The sequence below is a fragment of the Petaurus breviceps genome, unplaced genomic scaffold (assembly GCF_028583685.1).
Source record: "Petaurus breviceps papuanus isolate PSGF00001 unplaced genomic scaffold, PetGlider_PUasm1.0 90752, whole genome shotgun sequence".
Classification (NCBI taxonomy): Eukaryota; Metazoa; Chordata; class Mammalia; order Diprotodontia; family Petauridae; genus Petaurus; species Petaurus breviceps.
This window is the reverse complement of record NW_027187336.1, coordinates 14148289-14171728: the sequence shown is the minus strand read 5'-3', so window position 1 is coordinate 14171728 and position 23440 is coordinate 14148289. Positions and strand designations below refer to the sequence as shown.

General features: G+C 37.4%; 1 protein-coding gene across 1 annotated transcript in view; it reads right to left on the bottom strand.

The window, feature by feature from the left end:
* Positions 1–23440, bottom strand: part of THSD7B (thrombospondin type 1 domain containing 7B) — a 1193076-nt gene that overhangs the window by 19497 nt on the left and 1150139 nt on the right. Inside the window, exons 21-24 of the mRNA XM_069067855.1 lie at positions 14287–14432; positions 8713–8872; positions 1373–1546; positions 1160–1255 (exon numbers count right to left, since the gene is read on the bottom strand). Coding sequence (XP_068923956.1) covers positions 1160–1255; positions 1373–1546; positions 8713–8872; positions 14287–14432 — 576 coding nt within the window. The remainder of the gene's footprint in view (positions 1–1159; positions 1256–1372; positions 1547–8712; positions 8873–14286; positions 14433–23440) is intronic.

The window sequence follows — 23440 nt, the reverse complement described above, 5'->3', positions numbered from 1 at the left end:
CACTGTACCAGACTGATCCTTCCTACCTAATAAAAGTGATAATTTATGGAGGCATACTTCCTGTAGCATTTTTACTGCCAGAATTATCATTTGGTTGTAGTCATCGACCAACCAGGTAAAAAGTAGGGAGGTTTGTCTCTTTGTGTATTTGTGGTGACCTTGGTATCCCTGAATTCTCTGTTATTTTTTTTTTTTTACACAGAATCACTGTATGCAACCAAGGCTGAGACTGTACATTTGAGTCTTCTGGTTAATGAAAACTGACCCATGTTTCTATTTTTTCTCCCTCAGTTTCCAAGAAAGTAATTCATTCACTCCTTTTTCAAACAAATGATCATCACTACACATTTATAAGTGCCATATATGTGTCAGAGGCAGGGTCCTTTGTTTGGAATCACAGAACTCAGGTTCAACTTTTTTTTAAATTATTATCCCAACTGGGATTAAGTAACTTGCTCAAGGTTACATAGCCAGTTATTTTGTGTGGGTGTTAAGTATCTGAGGCCAGAACTGATCCCAGGTCTCCCGACTCTGGGCCAGCGCTCTTACTGCACCACCTGGCCGCCCCATTCAGGTTCAATTCGCAGCTCCACTATTTACGATCTAGGTAGCTTTGGACAAATTACTTAAAACCCTTTGGGTCTCAGTTTCCTCTTTTGTAGAAGGTGGGGAATTAGATGTAGTATTCTCTTCATTCATCTCTAAATCCTATGACTTCAAATACAAATGAACACATATTAGCCAAGAGCTAGGAATTTGTTCTTTCTAATGTTTTTATTCAGTGATGCCCTATTTTTAAGCTAAGGAAAATAATAGGAGGAATTGATGCTCTCTTTGTTTTAGTTTTTTTTTTCTCCTTGTAACTAATTGAAAATAAGGTTTTGGAGATTCAGTTATAATGAATTATTTCCCCCAAATAGTACATTTTTATATTTGGCTTGTGCAAAGGCCTAATTAGGATTTGCCAAATAGAAATGCAGGTGCATCACCAAAGAAAGCTATTCTAACAGCATCCAAAATGCTTTTATTATAGCAATAAGCTATAATAATGCTATTTAAACTTCTTTTCACTTAAGAACTTCCCTCTCTCCCAGGGAAAAGCCAAGGCAATATTTGGAGAAATTTCCAAAGTGCCTATACTAATCCTAGGAAGAAATACCTGTGACGTTAATACCATCTGAGCGTTGGCACCAAACCGTACGCTCATTGTTTCTCCAAAGACTGGTTTTCCATATGTAGTGATAGCATTTTCCACCTAAAAGTAAAAAAGGTGATCATTGTTACATCACACACTTCCTTTTTATTGTGAAGAACATTGCATAGTGATGCCAGAATTGCTGAAAATAAGAATGAATAAAAGTGGCAATAATACCTGTGCAAGGGCGGGTTTCTAACACCTGTTCAGGACAGTTATCTTGGTTTTCAAATGACTGAATTACAAATGTTCTTGAACGAGATTGACGACCCATAGTTTCAAAACTTCTGCCATCAATACATGTTAATTCACAAGTACTCCACTCTGACCAGTCCGTCAAGTGACAATCACCTACAATTAAAAAAATACATTAAGCACCTACTATATGTATAACACTGTGCTGGATGCTAAGAGACAGGCAAAATTGAATAAAACAGGACTTTGAGCTCACTAGGTCAATAATATACAGGGCTAAGAAAAAATATACAAATGGTTGTGAAATGAAACAGACATGATAGATCCATAAGAGAAATAGAAAGAGTTATTAAAATTCTAAGGAAAGAGAGAATATTCCTGACTTAGGGGAGAGGATGAGCTAAGGCATGAAGAGTTTATAATATTTAAATTGGGTGTGAAGAATAAATAGAATTTCAAAAGGCAGATATAAGAGATCAGAATGTTTTAGGCCCAAGGAATGACAGAAATACAGGAAAATGGTAGCCACTGTTAAAGAAGTTCTATAAAGTTTTGCTGAAGCAGTGTGTGAATTGTAATATGAAATATGTCTGGAAATGTGGGTTGTTCTAGGGCCATGAATATCAGGTTAAGGCATTTGTTTTTTATTCAATAGATAATGTAGAGATGTGATCTTATTTTAGGCTAAGAGGAAGGAGCCTGCAGAAGAGAGAATGAATATGCATGAGGAAGAATAGATGATTGATGAAACAAAGTCCCAGAAAAGACAGTAGCGGGGTTAGATGAAGAGCACAGGTGAAGAGGTTAGAATTGCCAAGAAATCCTCCAACTAGGGCAAAGCTCTGCTATGCCCCAAGGCACCAAAATTTGAAAGCTCCACAAATGAATGATTTTGAAAAGATGATGTAATTTTAAAATTCATTGTTTTTGTGTAGTGACAATACAATCACCACTTCAGCAATGAAGAATGACTGAGGTTAGTACCTAGTTAGCATGAAGAGTGAACTTAAAAGTTGCTACATTGGTGATTGAGCTACTCATTGGTTCAGTTCTTCCAGGCTCTCTCTGAGAAGTGGTCTCTATATCAGTGGTCACCCAGTGTCCTATTGTCTCCATCACAAGCCCTGTGTCACAGGCTCTACTCTCACCAATGACTGAATTGTTTTAAGTATATCTTATATTGTTTTTGACCTTGTAATTTGCAACATCAGTTTTCTGTGGGTAGTAGTATTGTTAATGATGGCTTTGCTTGTGAATAATAATAATAATAGTATACATGTGTATATATGTATGTGCATACACTCACATATATATACTATATATGTATATGTATAATATACATATATACATCTGTCTGTCTGTCTGTCTCTCACCTACTTTATGCCAGACAGTGTGCTAAGTAATTTACCATCTTTTACCTCATTTGTTCCTCACAATAACCCTGGGAGGTAATTACTATTATTGTCCCCATTTTACAGATGTGGAAGCTGAGGCAAAAGAGTTTAAGTGACTTGCCCAGGATCACACAGGTAGCAAATAAATCCAGAGGCTGGATTTAATTCAGATCTTCTTGAATAAAGACCTAGTATTCTATATAGTAGGCAATCTAGCTATCTCTAAGAAGAAAAAAAAATCTGCTTTTAGTACTCATGGGAAGGTACAGACACAGAAGTTCTTATTTGTAGGGAAAAGATATTTGATAATCTCTGGGAAGATGTCTTTGGTCATACTGGTAATGTAGGAAATAAAAACAAACAATGTAAATAGATATACAAAAATATTTAATGGATTAGAACCCAACTTGTTATGGAATGTATGATTTTAAGTTCTTTGTATCTCATGTAATTAATTTATTAATTTAAAGAGACCATAATAAGTCTGTGGTTGAATACTAATTATATTTTGATAAAAATCTAGAGTGTCACAATCCAAATGAAAATCAATTACATAGAGTATATCTGTAATATAATTCAATTTAGCAATATGAATTTGGTATTTATTAATGATTTTGATTATTCATAAATTATAAATATAACTTTAAAATTATAATAATAGTTATATATCATTTTACATTTTGTAAATTATTTTATATATTCTTATTTGATCCCCACAACTACTATTTGAAGTAGGTGCTATTTATATGTACATTGTAGAGATGAGGAGCTAGAGAAGTTCAGTCATTAGTCCTGGACCACATAACATGGAAGTATCTGGGGTGAGTTTTGACCCCAGTTTTTATTGCTTCTAAGAACAATGTCCTGTCCATGCCACCTTCCACCATTATCTCTGCCTTCTACTCTCTCTCTCTCTCTCTCTCTCTCTCTCTTTCTCTCTTTCACACACACACACACACACACACACACACACACACACACAAGTATCCCTTCTTGCAAAAGTAAATCCATCTATATGATCAATTGATCCTATTCCATTCGGTCTTCTCAAGCAGATTGGCCCTTCAATTACCCCCATGACATTTTAGTGTGTGCCTTTCTCCTTCCTACAAAGATGTCTATATATCTTTCATCTTCAAAAAACTATTATTTGAGTCATCCATTTCCACTAATTTGCATATCTTTCCTTCCTTTTGTGGTTCAACTCATCAAGAAGGCCATCAACAGTAGATGTCTCCACTTCTTTAGCTCACACTCTTTTCTCAACTTCCTGAGATTTCCATCCTCATTATTTAACTGAAATTGCCCTCTCCAAATTTAGTAACTTTAATGGCTTTTTCTCACTCCTTATACTTTTGACCTCTGTAGAATGAGACAAAAAATCTATTCTCCTCCCCTCTTCCCTGTCCTCTCTTCTTCTCTTTTCCTTCCAAATGATTTTGTCTGGTGATCTTATCACCTCCCATGAATCCAACTATCTTTTCTATGGAGATTATTATCTGATCTATTTGCTCATACCTAAACTCACTCCTAACCTCTTGACTTGCATCTTAAAATAATGTAGAGTAGACATCTTAAACTCAACATGTTCAAAACTGAACTGATCTTTTCCCTAAAACCTTCCCATCTTCCTAACTTATCTCTTACTGTCAAGTGCACTCTTCAATTCACCCCATCTATATCTTTTCTATACATAGTTGCTTGCATGTTTCTTCCTATTAGATGGTGAACTCCTCAAGGACAGAGACCATTTTTTGACTTTTCTTTATATCATCAGTGCTTAGCACATTCTAGATGTATAATTAATAAATTCAGCTTCAGACACTTACTAGCTTTATGATCCTGGGCAAGTCACTTAACATATGTTTGATTCAGTGTCCTGAGATATCAAATGGGGTTAATAATAACACCTACTTCTCAGGGTAAACATGGTAGTCACTTAGTAAATCTTTCCTTCCTTCCTTCCTTCCTTCCTTCCTTCCTTCCTTCCTTCCTTCCTTCCTTCCTTCCTTCCTTCCTTCCCTGCCCATCAAAGGCCTAGCATTTGCAAAACACTGTCCTTTCTGTTAATGTTACTAAAAGGAAATAGAACATAAACTCTATCCTAAAAATTGTTCCTATTTAATTTGAAGGGTGTGTAAGATATGTAAAAAACAAGCAAACAACTATGACACAAGGTAAAATGAAAAATATAAGTAGAAGTAATGGAACAGTTGAGATGAGTTGATTAGGAAAAAGATTAACTTGATTTCCTTCAAGTATTTCTTTACTGACAAATCAGAGGAGGCTGGGCAGGGGTGTGAAATAAACAAGGCATTCCTTGTTTTGGCAAAGCATTTGAGAAATTTTCTCAATGACCAAGATGAAGGGATATCAGCTAGGAGGTTGTGCACTTAAGTAGATCTTAATGACTGGCATTGGATCTAGAACTGGTTGAAAGACTGACTTAAAAGAGTGACAGTCAATGGATTGATTTCAACCTAGAAGTAAAGCTCTTGTGAAGTATCCCTGGGGAATCCATCTTCAGATCTCTTCTGTTAAATATTTTAAAGTCACAGATGATAAAAATAACAACTATGGGCATGACACAAAACTAGAAAAGACAAATTATACATTGGCTACAGAATTATATTTTTTCAGAATTTTCCAACAGGCTACCATGATGGACCTAAACAAATATAATAAATTTAAATAGGGATATTTTTCACACTTGGGTAAAAAATTAATTGTACCTGTAAATGATAAAAGGACAGTCCCTAGACAGTTGATTCTGTGAATACATCTTTAGTAGACAGGGATGTTTCATATTAGACACCTGTATGATATGGCAGCCTAAAAAAGATTTAGTTTGTGGCTGCATAGGGTTAAGAAAGAGGAAGGTATGTTGCCATAGAATTATGTATTGGTCAGACCACATATAGAATAGTATAAAATTTTCAATATCATATTTTATGAAGTATTTTAACCATATAAAAGGGTTTAAAAGTGGGCAACCATGATGATGAGAGGACTCAAAGTTATTTTATACATTTGTTTGAATGAACTGGGTAGATAAAACAGATATTTAACTATTTGAAGGAAAAAGAAATAGATTTATTGTACTTTGCTTATAAGTACGGAATTAGGAATGATAGTAAGAAGCTCCAGATACAGATTCTATTGTGACTGAGATAAGGAAAAACATCCTAACAATTAGCGCTAGTCAAATAATGGAAGGGATTATCTCAAGAGGCATTAAATTCACAGATATCAGAGATCTTCAGGTAAAGGCTATATGATCTTTCTTTGGAATGTTCTTTTGGGGATGTGTATCCCTAACTTAGATATAGAGTTAGATTAAATTACTTGTGAAATCCTTCGAGGTTCTGTGCATCTAAGAAAAGATAACAACCAGTTTGCAAGAGATTTCAAATCAGGCTGGCCCTGCTAGGAAGGATGGGAAGGAAGTTGGGCTGAGATATATAATTGCAAAAAATGTTACTGTAAGTTAAAATGCATTGGTAAATGGTGAACACATAGACAAACTAGTATTGAGAGGTGCATGGACCTTCATAGATTGATCTCTTAATGGAGATGCTGCACAAGTGATTTATGCTTCAGATATAGGCTGGGCTAGAAGATCTTTCAAGCCTCTTTCTGTTTTGAGATTCTGTGATTTTATAATTTCAATGGAGATGTCAAGGTGAAATACCATGAAAAATTAGAAGAGGGAGAAAACTTTTCTAGCAAAACCCGAAACGAAACAAAACAAAAACTTAAAGGCTTCACAAAGGGAGAGATTTCTTTGCTGAAAGTCTTGAATCACAAAGAAGTTTAGTTGTAGAACACCTAGGAGAGGTTTTGAACTTCAACATTTCATGGAGAAGGTAACACCTGAACCAAAAGAGTTGACATTAGGGAAATACATCAACAGATAGAAATGTGAGGGGAAGGAGGATGTCCATTCTAGGAAAAGGTGGGAAGAATAATGAAGAAAGTCAAGGAAAGGGGCGGCCAGAAAGCACAGCGAATAAGAGCACCGGCTCCACTGTCGGGATGACTTGTGGATCGAATCTGGGCTCAGATAATTAGCACCACACCCAGAAATAACTGGCCATGCAGTTACTTAACCCCGATTGCTTTAAAAAAATAAAAAAAAAAAACAAAAGTCAAGGAAACAGGAGAAGGCAGCATGAGAATAAAGGACAGGTGAGGATTACAGCTTCCTTGGAACCTAAAATATGTGAAGAACAGTAGGTTGTTGAAGAAGGTTGGAACCAGAATGTAGGGGATTATGAATAACAGAACAAACCATTTATGTAGACAAAGGGGCTGGACAAGTGGGTAGAATGAAGATTTTTTTTCTAGTAGTACCATGTTTCCCCGATAATAAGACCTATCCCGAAAATAAGCCCTCCCCTTACTGTGTAAGATTCCTCTAAAATAAGCCCTCCCCCAAAAATAAGCTCTATTGAGATTTCTACTGTAGTGAAGGTGATCCCCTGTGCTACACGCTACATTACGGTACCCTCTGTATGCACCGTCCCCCCCCCCCCCGTGAAACGCACGCCACGCTCCGAGCTGCATCCAATCAGAGGTGCAGCAGTGAACGCGTCATCCTGTTCTTTATTGAATTCATTATTGAATAAAGCTACATTTTTTTGTTCACATTTACCTGTTTATTAAAATTGCTGTCAATGTTCATTAAAATAAGCCCTCCCCTGAAAATAAGCCCTCTGGTGTTTTTCTGTCCAAAAAATTTAATAAGACAGTGTCTTATTATCGGGGAAACATGGTAGTAGTAGTAACCAAAGATTCAAGATCTTTGTAGGTAATTTAATTTTTAAAGGTCTACAATAGCAATATAATAAGGGGAAAGGGAATAAGCATTTATATAGCACCTACTACATGCCAGGTCCTGTACTAAGTGCTTTAAAAATATTAACACATTCAATACTCACAACCCTGTGGGATAGATGCTATTATTACCCCTATTTTATTGTTGAGGAAACAGAATCAAAGTGACTATTAAGTTTCTGAGGTCACATTTGAATTCAGGTCTTCCTGACTCCAAATGCAACACTCTACACTGTTGCACCTGCCTATCTACAACAGTAACAATAACAATAACAACAAGGACAACAAAATAAAAAAACAATTGGAAAGGAATGAGAAGTTTACTAATAGGGAATATCATTTAGTCCAAATAATTGTTTTATAGTACTACTGGATGTAAACCAATAGTAGGAAGTATACCTTACCCACACTAAAATTTCTGCTTCTTATATTACTAAATATAGAGTTAGCCAGAGTTACCAAGATATTCTTTGTTCCTCACTAACACTTCTACACTTCCCCTCTCTGCCACCATCTCTCAGCATAAAAAAAAGTTCCAATATCTATGTAATGCATGCTCTAGAGCTACTCTCTCAACTCTTCTGATGAGTTGAGTTCATCCCCACCTTTTCAGTGATTCTTCCTCAGGGGTTTGGCTGGTTCACTCTCTCATGACTCACTCCTTACTGGAAGCCCCATTCCAACTTTTTAGAAGGTTTTAGTAAGGTCTCAGAGGGTGTGGTCAAGACCTCCAACTAATCAGAACAGACTTCCTGCCATACCTAGAGCAATTTTCAGGCTTTATTCACAATAGGAAACCATCAAGTTATGTTCTCACTGGATAAGTATATCAGGGATCAGTGGCTTAAAGTGATTTCAACCCACTCTTACATATATATCTATTTACATGTGTTTGTATCTGTGTATATGTATATATCTGAAAATGTATATATTTGTGTGTATACATTTATGTGTATATGTATAGATATATATTAAAGACAAGTTTAAAACAACCATGAACTTTAAATTTCAAAAGTTAAGGCCTTTCCATAGCTATTGTCAAAGTCAAAATTGAATAGCAAATTAGCACACAGTGCTTTAGAGACTGCTTACCTGGGCAAGGCACAGAACAAGGCAGCTGTAGGACACTGTCTTGGGGGAGCAGCTCTCCGCATAATGTATTTTCTACTTGTTTGGCAGTGGGAGAAGCTGAAGCATTGTGGACCACACAGGAGAGGTTTCGAACTTGAACTCCATCACCACAGTCTCCACCCTATGAAAGTTTAATTACACAATCAGCACCACCACAAGCCATCAGCCTTTCTCATATTTGCGGTTCCTGCCACCTCTTGCTTGGGAAAATCCCAAAGATCTTTGCACATTTATGAAGCCTTCCACCCCTGGGGAGCCATCTGTCAATTGCTGACACAAATCTGCACAGAGCAATGCTGCCCAGCTGGGTTGGATGGGTAGAGAAGCTGAGGCAGGAAAATGAAACTGCCAGGGAATTTAAATAGGCAAATAGAGGACTTAGATTGGAATTTTGCCAAGATTGACTAGAAATGGAAACCACATAGAATTTGTTTTGGTATTACATGTGACAAAATGTTCTTATCTCTAATCACTTCTCATGAGAACATGTATAACTACAGGGCATGAATTTCTCTTTTACCTTCCTTGTTTTCATTTTGGAAGGGAATTCAGTTTCTTGTACTGTGGGTTAGGTTGACAATGCTAGGGCAGCAAAACCCTTTTCTTTCTGCAGTAGTAACCAGTGTACAGCAACATGCCCTCTGACTTATACAATGTTCTCTTTTATCTATCAGATAATTCATATCAGACAGTACAGGAAGTAATATATTGAGGCAATCAATTAAATATTTATTAAGCACTAAATAATCACCAGGCTCTGTGACAAATTCTGGGTTAGACAAAATGAAACTCATCCTGTCTTCAAGGAGTTTACATTCTATTTGAGGAAGATAGTATATATGAATACAAAATAAAAACGCTTAGTCTCTCACCTCCTCCTGGTTATCCTGACTCGCTACTATTTCTTCCCTTTGTAGTCTGACCCCATAGTTAGCTTATCCACAAATGAATCCAACATATGTTATCCTTCCATTGCGCATGCTCTACTATACTCAGCCTTGTATTTCCTCTTCTATCATACACCTTCACTGCTTCTATTCCTAATTAACTGAATGCTATGTGAGGAACTCTGAAAAATGTGTGAATTGGTTTTACTACAAACTCGGGTTACTTAACAACACCTACTACTTTATTGGGAAGTTTGAAAAAGTCATGAGTTCTTTCATCTCCCCATCTGCATTTCAAAATTCTTCTGCATCTTTATTTATCCTTTCCTCCAAGAAAAGATGAAGGCGTCTTTTTCCATGCAGTACTAACTCCTCTCAATTGTTCCATTCATTCCAGACTTTCCCATTTCCTTTAGGAGTTTGCTTTGTTAGTCATTCCATCATTCTGATTGTCTGGGTATCTACCTGTTCCTTTTATCCTCTATATCTTCTTGTATATGTTTTTCTGGTTTTTTTTCTGACTGTTTTATTCATTTTTCCCTATATAATGGCTCCTACACCACACTTTCAAGAATTTATACAGCTGGGTTTCTTATATGATCAAGTTATCATTTTCTAGCTCTTTATTTGCACCCTATAGACCTAGAAACAATCACCGACATTCACTGGGTCCACTTTCTCATGATTCATTCACTCCTAAACCCCTTGTAGTCTGGCTTATAGCCCCACCATTCTCCTCAAACTGATCTGTGAATTGTTAAATCCAATGGTCTTTCCTCAGTCCTCATTATCCTAGACTTCTCTGTAGCATCTCATACTGGTGGTCCCCCTCTATTCCTGGAAATTCCTTTTTTTGGTCCTCCCTGTTATCTTTCTTCATTTTCCTCCTCATCTAACAATTTCTTCTGTCTCTTTCTTGGGTTAGCCATTCTCCTGAAGTATTATCACATACTTGATAGAATGCTAACTATGGGTTCACGAAGAGCTGACATATTTTTTTTTTATGACAAGAGACAAGGTCTCAATGTCCTCACAACATTCTGAGACAGTAAAATATAAATGTCACCTATGTGTCTTTGGAAAGAGTTTCCACACTGGGAAGTCCTTTTACTGATAAAATCAGGTAGAGCCCACTACCACCACTTGAAAAAGATCATCTCTTATTATTCCCAATTCTTTGTTCTACTCTTTTTCTTTCTATATATTCTCTTTCTTGGCAATTTCATGATAATCCCACAAATTTCAGTCCTCTATTTCTGCTTGCTACAAATATTCCCCTGAATATGTACCTGAATATCAGAACCTCAAACACAAAATAGCCAAAACTGAACTCTTTCCCTAAAAATATTTTCCTTTCCCAAACTTCCCCATTTCTATAGATGGTACCACCATTCTCCCAGTCATGCAGGCTTAAAAGCGAGAGTCATCATTAATTGTTTTCTCCTGCACCATTCCCTTCTCTGTACTTCAATCTCTACCACCCTAGTCCAGGACTTCGTCCCCTGATTATTCTGATAGCCTTCTAACTGGTTGCCTTATAACAAATCTCATCATTATTCAATCTATTTTTTCACACAGCTGCCAAAGCCACATTCTAATGGAAAAGATCTAAGCATGTAACACCTCAAAACCTTTAGCAGCTCCCCATTATCTGTGAAGGTTACAGAAAATGGTAATTAAGGACCTCCACAATTGAGATTCAATGCATCTTCCCAGAATAATGTCAAATTGCTCTTCTTAGTGGAATCTATACTGTAAGAAACATGTGCCACTACTTCCTCATGTTGTCATATTAGCTATACCCCCCCTATGCCCAGAACTTTGGCCCTCTTAATGTCTTTCTTTCTTGTTCTCATCTTACTTCAGAATTCAACTTAGATGCTTAGACGTCCATGAAGTCTTTCCTGATCTCTGCAGCTAACGTGTTCTCTTGCCCCCTTGAAACCACAAAGAATTAATGGACTAGACATGCCAAAAACCATTGAAAGATAATTCCAATTTGTTAATTTTTTTCCTGTCTGCTTATACCTATTTGTGATAAAGAATGTTTTTTTATTGGGGATGAGCTGGGGTATAGTGGGGAGTGATAAAATGCAAAAAAATTGTAAAAAAGAACATTAATAAAACATTTACAATACACAGAACAGAAACAGGATATTTTTATTGCTACTTCAAAATTAATGTACAGTTTTAAAGAACAAACCATATGAATTCAAGATTTTATACACAATTCTCTTTTTTTTCCTTCTTTTTTGTATATTGGTAAGTTTGTATTTGTTGATGATTATTATATTGGTAACAAAAGAGAAAAAAAATAAGGTCCAAGGATATCTTATCTTGATATCTTTTGCTTCCATGAAACCCTACTGTCATTCCTCTGACTAAATAATAAAAATAAAAACAACTTTTATATAGTACTTATTATATTATCAGGCACTGTGCTAAGTGCTTTTACAAATATAGTCTTATTTGATCATCACAACAACCCTGGGAGGTAGGTGATATTATTATCCCCATTTAACAAATGAGTAAACTGAGGTAAACAGAGGTTTTCATCTCTGTAAACCTCTGATTTGTCCAGTGTCACACAGCTAGTATGTGTCTGAGATCATATCTGAATTCAGATCTTCAAGACTCGAGGCCCAATCCTCCAACCATGGTGTAACCTAACTGCCTAGATGTCAAATTCTCCCAACCTCTAGTGGAATATTAGTTCCTTGAGGCCAGGGTTTATATCATTGTTTTTGTATGTTCAGTGGCTAACATAATGCCTTGTGTGTGTATGTATATGGGTGTATATGTGTAGATATATACATATACATATATCTACATACACACATGCATATATATACATACATATAGGTAGATACACACATATATATGTATGAATATATGACATGTGATTTCATCAGTATAATGAGAACCTGGTGAGGAGCTTTCTTTATCAACATGGAACCCCTTATTATCTGTAACTTATCTTAGAGAGTGATTCAGGGCACTGAGAGGGTAAATGTGTGGCCCTGGGCACACAGCCAAAATGTGTTCAAAGTCCTCTTGACCCTGAGGCAGGCCCTCTACGGACTACTCCACACTGCCTTGCACAGAATAAACTTTTAATAAAATGTTTGTTAAGCTAAAATGGACTGCATGACAGCAACAGGATCTATGCATGACCAGCATCCATGAACATCAGCTTAAGCAAACTGCCTGATACCTGGAAGAAAAAGGGATGCTAGAAAAATAGGAAAATGAGAATCCAGAACAATGAGGGAAGTAAAGAGAAGGGAGTTAGGAAAATTTCCCCAGGCCTAACCTTTAATGGAGGCATATGAAAGGAGAAAGTAAAGCTTTCTGAAGTCCCTGTTTTCTATAGCTGCCTTCTCCTCAAAACCAGCAGCAGCCATTCAGAGGCATGAAGAGAAATGAAGGGCCTCACATTCAATTTCTCTAATTGCCTGGGCTTCCAGGGAGATCTTCCTGGCATTGCAAAACAGTCAAAGAAAAAATGAGCTTAGCCTTGCACACAACTGCATGTATTTTAACTAGTTGTGTTGCTCAGGTCTTAACTAATTAATAGTCATTTTCTGGGGGGAGAAAGAAAACCAAATATGACAGGCTTTCTTTTCTCTGAGATCCATTAAAATACATGGATGGTTATTTTATTATTTTTGCATGATTTTAATAGCAAATTACAATGTAATTCCAATAAGATTTGCAAATTGTCTCTGGGTGAGTACTTTTTGCACGTTAAAAAAATACATAATCAGAATGAATTGTCAATTAATTTTAAAGTATGCTTTACTTCAAAACATGATTGGAAAGATAAATCAGTAGGCAAAGAATGGCGGCAGGGGGAGGGAGAGAAATCAATGCATTCATAAAGAAGCCAGATAAGAAGCTGCACAGGGCCCTCTGCTGACACAGCAAAACCAGTATGCTGTGTGGTGATATATTGCAATGTTGCTAGGCATTTATATTTCAGACCAATAAAAAAGTAATCATTGAGGAAAATGTAGTAATCTTGCTTCATGTAATAACTTTAAAATATAATATTCATATGCTTTTGGCTTTCTGGCCATATGTTGGGCCATTTCTAAATTTTAAAATAAGTGTATGTTATGTGTATATATATGTACACATATACATATTTATGTATTCATGCATTTATCTCTTATGTATAGATATCTAGACTTCTCTATTGATATCTATCTATGAATATCCCTATGTATAGAGATCTCCCTCTGTGTGTGTGTGTGTGTGTGTGTGTGTGTGTATATATATACATATATATATATATATATATGCATATACATTTCTTCCACAGCAGGACTTGCTTAATTAGATAATACTTTGATATTCCTCATGAGCCTGGAAAATCATGTGCAATTCATGTGAAAGCCAAATAAATTGAAAGCCCTAGGCCCCAGCTTACAATTAGAACCTAATGAATGTCTATTCACTTTACTGGCAGTGGCATTCTTCATGAAGTGTGCTGACTTGCCAGCATTTTTCCCATGCACTCAACTGCATTAAAAATATATGTTTTGCCAGGTCCCTGGTGATGCAAAATGTATTCCATCAACAGGCTGCTGAAGCATTTGGGAATGTCATCGAGAAGTATTTCTTGAGGCATCATTAGGTGACCTACCTCCAATTTACAAGCTGACCATTCCCCCATTACCCAACTGTAACAGGGCTTCACAGGGCAGGTTTTCTGCTGGGTAAGCTGCGTGGGGCAGGGTCGTCCTTCTCCTTGAGCTGGCATAATGATAAACCGTGTCCGGCTCATTCGACCTGAACAGATAATGGAGGTTGGGGATTTTCAATAAGTGTTTTACCATATAAGAGAACAATACAACAGAATGCCTCTGAAATGTGGATCTTCATAACTTTTGGTTCTCTCTATTCAAGGCTGTCAATCCTAATACAGTAATAACTTCATTTTCTAAGATCTAAAAAAAAAAAGATGCCAAAAGATGGGAATACAAAGTGAATAATATGATCAGTATCTTACCTATGTTATCTATGTGCCTCTAAACAGAAGGGCCCTGTAGAGTATGGTCTGCTTAACCAAGCTGAATCTTAACTTCTGATCTGGATTTGACTTAATGTTCCATGAAAACATAATAATAACGAGTCACATCTTCTTAGGTACCTATGTCCATCCTTCAGAACCTTAATGCTAAATGAGGATCATTAATTCAGAAGATTCAGACAAATTTATTACTAATGGGGATAGTAAGACCACAGATTTAGAATGAGAAAATGAGTCCAAACCTCTCATTTTGTAGATGAGGAATATAAGAATAGAGTGGTTAAGAGACTTGCCCAGAGTCATATAATTTGTGAATCTGTGAGGTAGGATTTGAACCTAGGTCTTCCAGACTCCAAATTCAACACCCTCTGCACTATACCATGATACCTCTGGTACTCTCTCTGGGTGTTTAGACAGCATCCTGCTATGCACACATAACATTCCAAGACCTAGGTGAATGATGAAAACTCATTCAAATCATTTGGATATCTGGAAATATCTGGTTATTTAGAGAAAAAACTTCACTTATATATGGAAAAGAAAATGGGGTGATTGAGTAAATGAAACATGGGCTATGTGAACAGAGTGAACCTGGCTGCTGTGTATCCTAAGGTACTTTCATTATAATCCCTCCCTCCCAACCTTGATGCATCACAAAATATACATAAAACAAAATCAAGAAGGAACCCATATTAGCAAACTCCACACAACCATTGGGTAGCAAAGAAACTTGTATGGTTATAGTATCACAGATTTAGATTTAGAAGGGACTGTCAGAGACCATATTGCTCAACTCCCTAATTTTACGAATGATGACATTGAGGTGAAAATGGTAAAGTAACTATCCAAAGATAACACGGAACCAAAACTTGAACACAGATACTCCATTAAATCTTTATACAATGGTATGTCTGGCCTTTGGAGGTGCCTTATGGTAAGGCTATTATTGAAGAATATGTGCCATTGTTTTGTCATTTGTGGTGACCATCTGTACTAACCTTGGACAAGAATGTGAACTAGATCTTGTCTTTAGTCTGAGTCTCAAACAAAAGGGGATGGATACTGGCAAGATAATAAGCATAATAGGCACCGGAACACATGTTTGTAGAATGAATGAAGAAATGATTGAATGATAAATGAATGCCAATATTTTCAAGCAGTGGGAGACCACAGTTGGAAAGACATTTTTGGATGGAGCTACCCTCCCACTATCCTTCTTCCCCATAAATTTTATCACATTGATGACCATCTATCTCACTTATATGATGACTGTGGTTGTTAGCAGATTTTTAAAAACACAATTATCTGAATTTGTTTCTCTGTAATTTCATGCACAATTATGCTTTGCATTAGTAATCATTATGTATAATAATCTTTCTCTGTATTTATCTCATGTCTATCTAAATTCTTAATGTCCAAAATATTAAAATCATCTGTACTCTGCTCATCTTTGTATGAGAAATTTCAATGATTCTGTTCAGTTCAGGCCAGGCATTTTGCTGGGCAATGGGGATACAAAGGTTTTTGCTCTTGTTGTTGCTGTTCTTTTTTGGGGAGAAGGAGGTTGTTTGTTTGTAATGAAAATTATTTGTCCCCAAGGAGCTTACATTCCACTGGAGAAAAATAACTTGTACATAAACAGGCAAATTCAAAAACTCATTCAAAATCATTGCGGTGCTGGGGCAGGAGGTCAGGGAAAGTGCCTTCAATTACAGGGGGATCAGGAAAAATTTCATGTCAGAGTTGGCAAGCGAGCTGAGCCCTGAATGGAGTTGGGAATTCCAAGAGACACACATAAAAAGGGATAGTATTCCAGACATGGGACACAGCCTGTTCATGTGTATGGGGGCAAGAAACAGAACATTATATATAGAGAATACCAAGTGAGCCAGTTTGACTGGAATATAGATATTTTGGAGCCAAATTGTGAAGGCTATCATTGAGGGAGCTACTGAAGCTTTTCAAATAGGGAAGTAACATGGTCAGTTCCATATATTTGAAATATCAGTCTGGCTCTTATGTAGGACATGATTTAGAGAACTAATGACACTTTGAAGCAAAAGCTTAAAGCACAGTACAAATGTGCAACAATGCAAATAAACATTCTAGGGGCAAGGGGGGATTGTGTTGCTCTTAGAAGCAACCATATATTTAATACAAACACAAATGTGCAATAATACAAGCACAAACCCCATAATTTATGGAGCAAAAACTAAAAGATATATGAACAGTGTCATTTGAAAGTCATACTCTATTGGAGGTTGGAGGAACTCTGGTTAAATGGTCCCCTATACCCCACTCTCTGTCCCATAGTCCTTAATTCTGTGCCAAACATCTTCCTTCCCTTGATCTAGTTGCTGACAAAAACAATTTCATCTGAGAAATGAGAAGGTTGGTCATGCATTGTCCCTTCAATTACTGCCATGTCTCTGTCACTAAGCCAGGTCCTAAAAGATGCAATAAGGGATAATGGCACTGCCTTTTATCAAGGAGACAAGAAGCAGGACATCCCAAAGGCTTCCTGCTTTGCAGGAGCAAGGATCAGGGGGCAAAAAGACAAGCAGTATGGCACAGATCTAGTTATCTGTGAAAAGCAAGATTTTTGATGGCTGCTGGGGGACAGAGGCAGTGAATTTTCTTGAGGTACTAAGTATTGTTACATAAATATTGGAACATGCCTCCCCATCAGAATTATAACTACGCTTTGATCAGATGTTGAAGTTAGAGTTCCCTTATAGCCTTTTGTTTTCCCTCAGAGAGAGAAGCAATAGAATTTAGTACCTAGTTAGCAAAAGTAAAATTACTAAAATACGAAACTATCAAGTGAACTTTTCCCTTTGTGAGACTTGCCTCAGACAGAGAAATGCCTAGTTACAACCCTACCCATCACACCTGGGAGAAGCCCCAGCCAGGGTAGATGAGGATAAGGGTTCAGGCCTTGTTCATCCATTTCAGTCCTAAACATCTCTCTGCAACTTCATTTGGGGTTTTCTTGGCAAACATACTGCAGTGTTCTGCCATTTCCTTCTCCAGATGAAGATATGAGGCAAACAGGGTTAAATAACTTGCTCAGGTCGGGTCACACAGTCAGTAAGTATCTGAAGTCACTCTTGAACTCAGGTCCTCCTGACTCCATAATTTACTGTGCTACCTTGCTCCCCAAGAGACAGGTACAACAAACAAAACTAGGCTCCTGAATAGGCAGAATCAGCAGTTACATCCATGGAATGATTGGAGGAGCTCCAGTCAAAGTCCTATCACGCTCAGGTCACCCTAAAACATCTACATTGACACAATGTTCATGTTTTAATTCTTTGAATTATGTCTTGAAGGCCTCTGCTAAAATGTTAACTTTATCTGGAAAGGGGATTTTATTAAACTAATATCAGTCTTATTAAACTAATATCTTTTAGTCTTAATTAATTTTCCCACCAAAACACAACATAATAAGCTCCTTTTTGGTGGGCGGGAGAGGGAGAGAGGGAAAAAGAAACATCTACAGTATGAAGTCCTCAACATAAAATCACTGTATATTGGGTGCTCGTGGTCAAGGTTGAGTTTCATATATATTGAAAAGAGGTATTAGAAGGGAGACACACATGTTAACGAGACAAATTTTGTTTCTTTCATCTACTTTGTCCCTTGTTGTCCTGCAACAAGTACAAATATCTTTTTTCTTTTTCTTTCAAATGCTTTAATAATTTGTGATTTACATAATTCATTTCTGCCAAATTTTGAGTTACAGATTTTCTCCCCATTTTTTCCCCACCTACCGCCCCAAAATAGCAGTCCCACAGGATATCCCCTCCTCTAATCTGCTCTCTCCCATATCTTTTCCCACATCCCTTTCAACTTTTCCAGTGGATCTCTATGCCTCAGTGCCTGTATATCTTATTTCCCAATTACATGTAAAATAGTATTAATAATATATATATATATATTTGAATATTTGATTTTAAAACTTTGAATTCCAGATTCATTCCCTTCCTCCCTTGTCACCCACCCTTACTGGGAAGACAAGCAGTTCAGTATAGGTTGTACATGTGCGGCTAATGCAAAACAATAACATAGTAGATATATTGTAAAAGACTGATTATATTTCCCTCCCTCCTATCCCACCTCCCACTTGTTCTATTCTCTACTTTGATCCTGTCCCTTTTCAAAAGTGGGTGCTTCCAAATTCCCTCCCCTCTAACCTGCCCTCCCCTCCATCATACCCCCTTTATCCCCCGCCACTCTCCTAGAGGGTGAGATACCCTATTCAGTGTGTATTTCATTCCCTCCTCAAGCCAAATTCAATGGGAACAAGGTTGACCCATTCCCCTTTGTCTTCCTATTCTTCCCCTCCATTGTAACCATTTCCCCTTGCCTCTTCTATATGAGATAGTTTACCTCATTCTGTCTCTCCCCATCTCCTCTCATTATATTCCTCTCTCATCTCTTAATTTTACCTTTTAAGTATCCTCCCTTCCTGTTAAATTGGTCCTGTGCCCTCTATCTATGTATACCTGTAAACATATATACACACATTCACATATGTATTTATATGACCATAAACCCTAATATATAGACATATAGATGTATGTATGTATATATATTATACACACACACACACACATATTTCGATTTCCTTCAACTACTGAGAAAAGTTTCATAAGTTACATTTATTGTTTTTCCATGTAGGAATGTTAATAGTTCAACTTTGATAAGTTCCTTATGATTTCTTTTCCCTGTTTATCTTCTCATGCTTTTCTTGCTTCTTGTATCTGAATGTCAAATTTCCTATTCAACTCTGGTTTTTTCATCAAGAATGTTTGAAAGTCCTCTATTCCACTGAATGACCATATTTTCCCCTGAAACATGATACTCAGTTTTGCTGGGTAGGTGACTCTTGGTTTTAATCCCAGCTCCTTTGACATCTGCAATATCATATCCCAAGCCCTTCGATTCCTCAGTGTAGAAGCTGCCAGATCCTGTGTTATCCTGATTGTGTTTCCACAATATTCAAATTGTTTCTTCCTGGATGCTTGTAATATTCTCTCCTTAATCTGGGAATTCCAGAACCTGGCTATAATATTCCTAGGAGTTTTCTTTTTGGGATCTTTTTCAGGAGGTGATCAGTGGGTTCTTTCAACCTCCATTTTGCCCTCTGGTTCTAAAACATCAGGGCAGTTTTCTTTGAGAACTTCCTGGAGGATGATTTCTAGGTTCTTATTTGGTCATGGCTTTCAGGTAGTCCAATAATTTTTAAATTATCTCTCCTGGATCTATTTTCCAGGTCAGTGGTTTTTCCCATGAAATATTTCCCAATGCCTTCTATTCTTTCATTTGTTTGGATCTGTTTAACAGCATCTTGATTTCTCATAAAGTCATTAGCTTCCATTTGCTCCAATCTAATTCTGAAGCAATGATTCTCCTCAGTGAGCTTTTGAGATTCTTTTTCCATCTGGCAAATTCAACTTTTTAAGGCATTCTTCTCCTCATTCCCTTTTTGAGCCTCTTTTGCCATTTGAGTTAATCTATTTTTTAAGGTGTTATTTTCCTCAGTCAGGTTGTTGACTTATTTCTTAATTTTCTTGCATTGTTCTCATTTCTCTTCCCAATTTTTCCTCCACTTCTCTTATCTGCTTCTTAAGGTCCTCTGTGGCCTGGAACCAGCTCGTAATTTCCTTTGAAGCTTTTGGTGCAGGAGTTCTGACTTCACTGTCTTCCTCCTGTTCCATGCTTTGCTCCTTTTTGTCCCCAAAATAGGAGTCTAATGTTGGAATCTTCTGTCTGCTTTGTTTCCTTTGCCTGGTCACATCGCCCCTCAGTCACTTGACCCCTGGGCTTTTTGCCATAGTAGAACTCTTCCACCAGACAGGGGAACTTTCATCCCAAATGCTGGGGTTTTCTCAGCTGCCAGAGGTATTAGATGGCTGCCCTCTCTGAGGTCTCCACACACTCTGGCAAGCTGGACACACACCTGTAGCAGCAAGCACCCCAGCGTTCCCAGGGTGGCTGCTAGCACAGGTTCTTGGATCTGCTTTGGTAAAGGAAAGCAAATCAAAATGGGTTAACGAGCTTACTTTAATCAGTCAGACATATATCGTTTACCTTGTTCAGGGGAAAAAGGTCAGCACCCCGAACTTCAAAATACACAGTCAGAATTATCAAGACAGAAACAGATCAAGTAGACAGCTTTCCAAACTGTCCAAGCCATTACATCCATACCAAATCAACATCTGGCTTTCAACATCTGGGTTTTTCAAAGCCGGGGGGGCCCTGGACAATGGCTTCCCAGAATACAGATCAAATCATAGAACACTTCTCAAAGTGAACCCCCAAAACAAAGCTACACATCAGGGCTTATATAGCCTTCTCCTGGCTCAGAGAAGCAAACAACCTTTTGGACCCACTGGCCAATCAAAAAGTATCTACTGAAAAACAAGCCTCCCACCACAGGCTTCCTGTGCACTTTAGCCTAGGGGCAGGGAAGATCTTCCAAATTTGCATTCCTATTACAACACCCCAGGACCTCCACCCTAGATTGCAATCCAGATCCAAGCAGGTTAAAGCAAGAGTGATTACCCCTCAGACTATTGCTTGATCCCCCTACACTCTGCAGGCCAGGAGCTGAAGCTGCCATGTAGCGCTGGCTGGCTGTGCTGGCGTCTTGCCCTGGGGGCAAAAGCCACGCATGCCCACTTATTGGGTCCCAAAGTCCAGACTGCACTGACGTCTCACTTTGTCCTTTGCATCTATGTGTTGATAAATCTGGAAATGGCCACAGCTGCTGCTGATCTGGGGTCCCTCTGGCCAGGGGCTATTCATGCCCACCCTGGGACTAAAGCCTTGGCATTGGGCTGGGCTCGGCTCCCAGAGCACTGTTCTGGCCGATTCCTGATGGCCTGCCGGGCTGTCCTCAGCAGGAGGTTAGCTTCTCTGTGTCATTTTGTGGGTTCTGTAGCTCCAAAGTTTGTTCAGAGTCCCCTTTTACATGGAATGGGGAAGGTGGAAGCCACAGTAGCAGGGAGGTCCTGCTTCTACTCTGCCATCTTCAAATATAAATATCTTTAGAATTAAATTCATTCTGTACCATTCATAGCATCTTCTTTCATATTCCCATCCTTGGTCACATCCTTACTTCCAGTTTCAGTGCCAAGGAGAACAAAGGAGCATAGCCACGAGATCATTGTTCACCACATGGAAAAAATAAATGTTGCTTCTATCAAGGAATGAGAGAAAACTATAAATGGTGCTGAATGAATTTAATTCTAAAGATATGTGTACTTGTTGCATTTATATCAGCATTCAGATTTAAATATTTCCCCCCTATTCTATGGTTTCCTTTGAACTCTCCACCCTTCCCTTGTATAGGGTTGGACTATTTCTAAATATATAGATAAACAAACAAACAAGTATATATGTAGATAGCCACACAAAGATATGACTTTGATTGGCAGTTTTGGTCACCTAGTTGGAAATCTGGATTGAATAAGAACATAATACATCCTGTAGACTAGAGTCTAGAAAAAGAGTTGAGAAGCAGACAAAGATGTGTCTTTTCTTCTCTCTTCTCAAGAGTTCACATTGCTAACATTACTCACGCAGTTTTTGAATAAAGTAGAAAAGATATTCATTGGAAATTCAGATTTAACTAAGATCAACCAATGATGCAAATGATGCAAAGATGAGCTGGCTGTGTTTTAGTTGGTATTTCTTTATTTTCTCCACTCAATCCTCCCTCCTCTTTTCTTCACCTTTTGGGAGAAACTGTGTTACCCCTGCACACACATCAAAATAACACAACAGATCTACAGTGCTAAAGCATAACAGCAAATATTTGAAATGAAGTAATAATATATTGTTATACTTCAGAGCAGTAACATGGAAGAGTGAGCTTTGAAGTTCTACAGTTAAAAAGGAAAATAGACTCAATATTGGCAGACAAACAAACAAAAACCCAGAGTATGACATACCCAATACAGGCAGACACAAAAGAGCATAGCACATGGGACTAGCAAAGGCATTCTCCTACTGTATTCAGCACTAGTCAGAACCTTCTCAGTATCCTACAGCATTTCTTTGGCATAACAACTAAACAGCAATATAGGGAACTTAGAAAAATTTAAGGAAAAAACTCCAAAATTGCTTGAAAAGTTTTCAAATATACCTTATTCTGAAAGGTCAGAGGAACTATAGTTTTTCACCTTGGAGGAGAAACAGGCAAAATGAAAATAAATTACAAGTTGTGTCTGCCGCCTATAGCCATAACAATACTTTCAGTTCGAAGTATTCAGACACCACTTATCCACATAGTGACATGATTTCTGGCTTTCTGCCAAGAGGCTAATTGGTATGACAAAAATTTGTGGTAAAAATGGGTCTAAGAAGAGCTTGTCTCTCAAATATGTAAGTATAATGATGATTTCAGATTTAGCTCCTCTCATTGATGTGTGAGTGTTCTTGCTGTCACAGATTACAAAGCTGTGATGGCTCAGGGCAGAGCCTTCAAATATGTGGCTGGTCAGTCATACATAGGCAGCTCACAACACCAGTGAATTTGGCCTGCTCCAAGTTAAAACATAAATGGGGAAATACTTAACAAAATAAAGAAGAATACACCAAAAAATAGATATTATTACACTTTAAAATTAAGCTATTAGTTATCAGATTATATAACAGATTAAATATAAATTATAATTGTGAAAGACTTAATAAAATAAAAATACCATAAAATAATAGATAATATTACATTTTAAAACTATGACAATAGATGACCCAC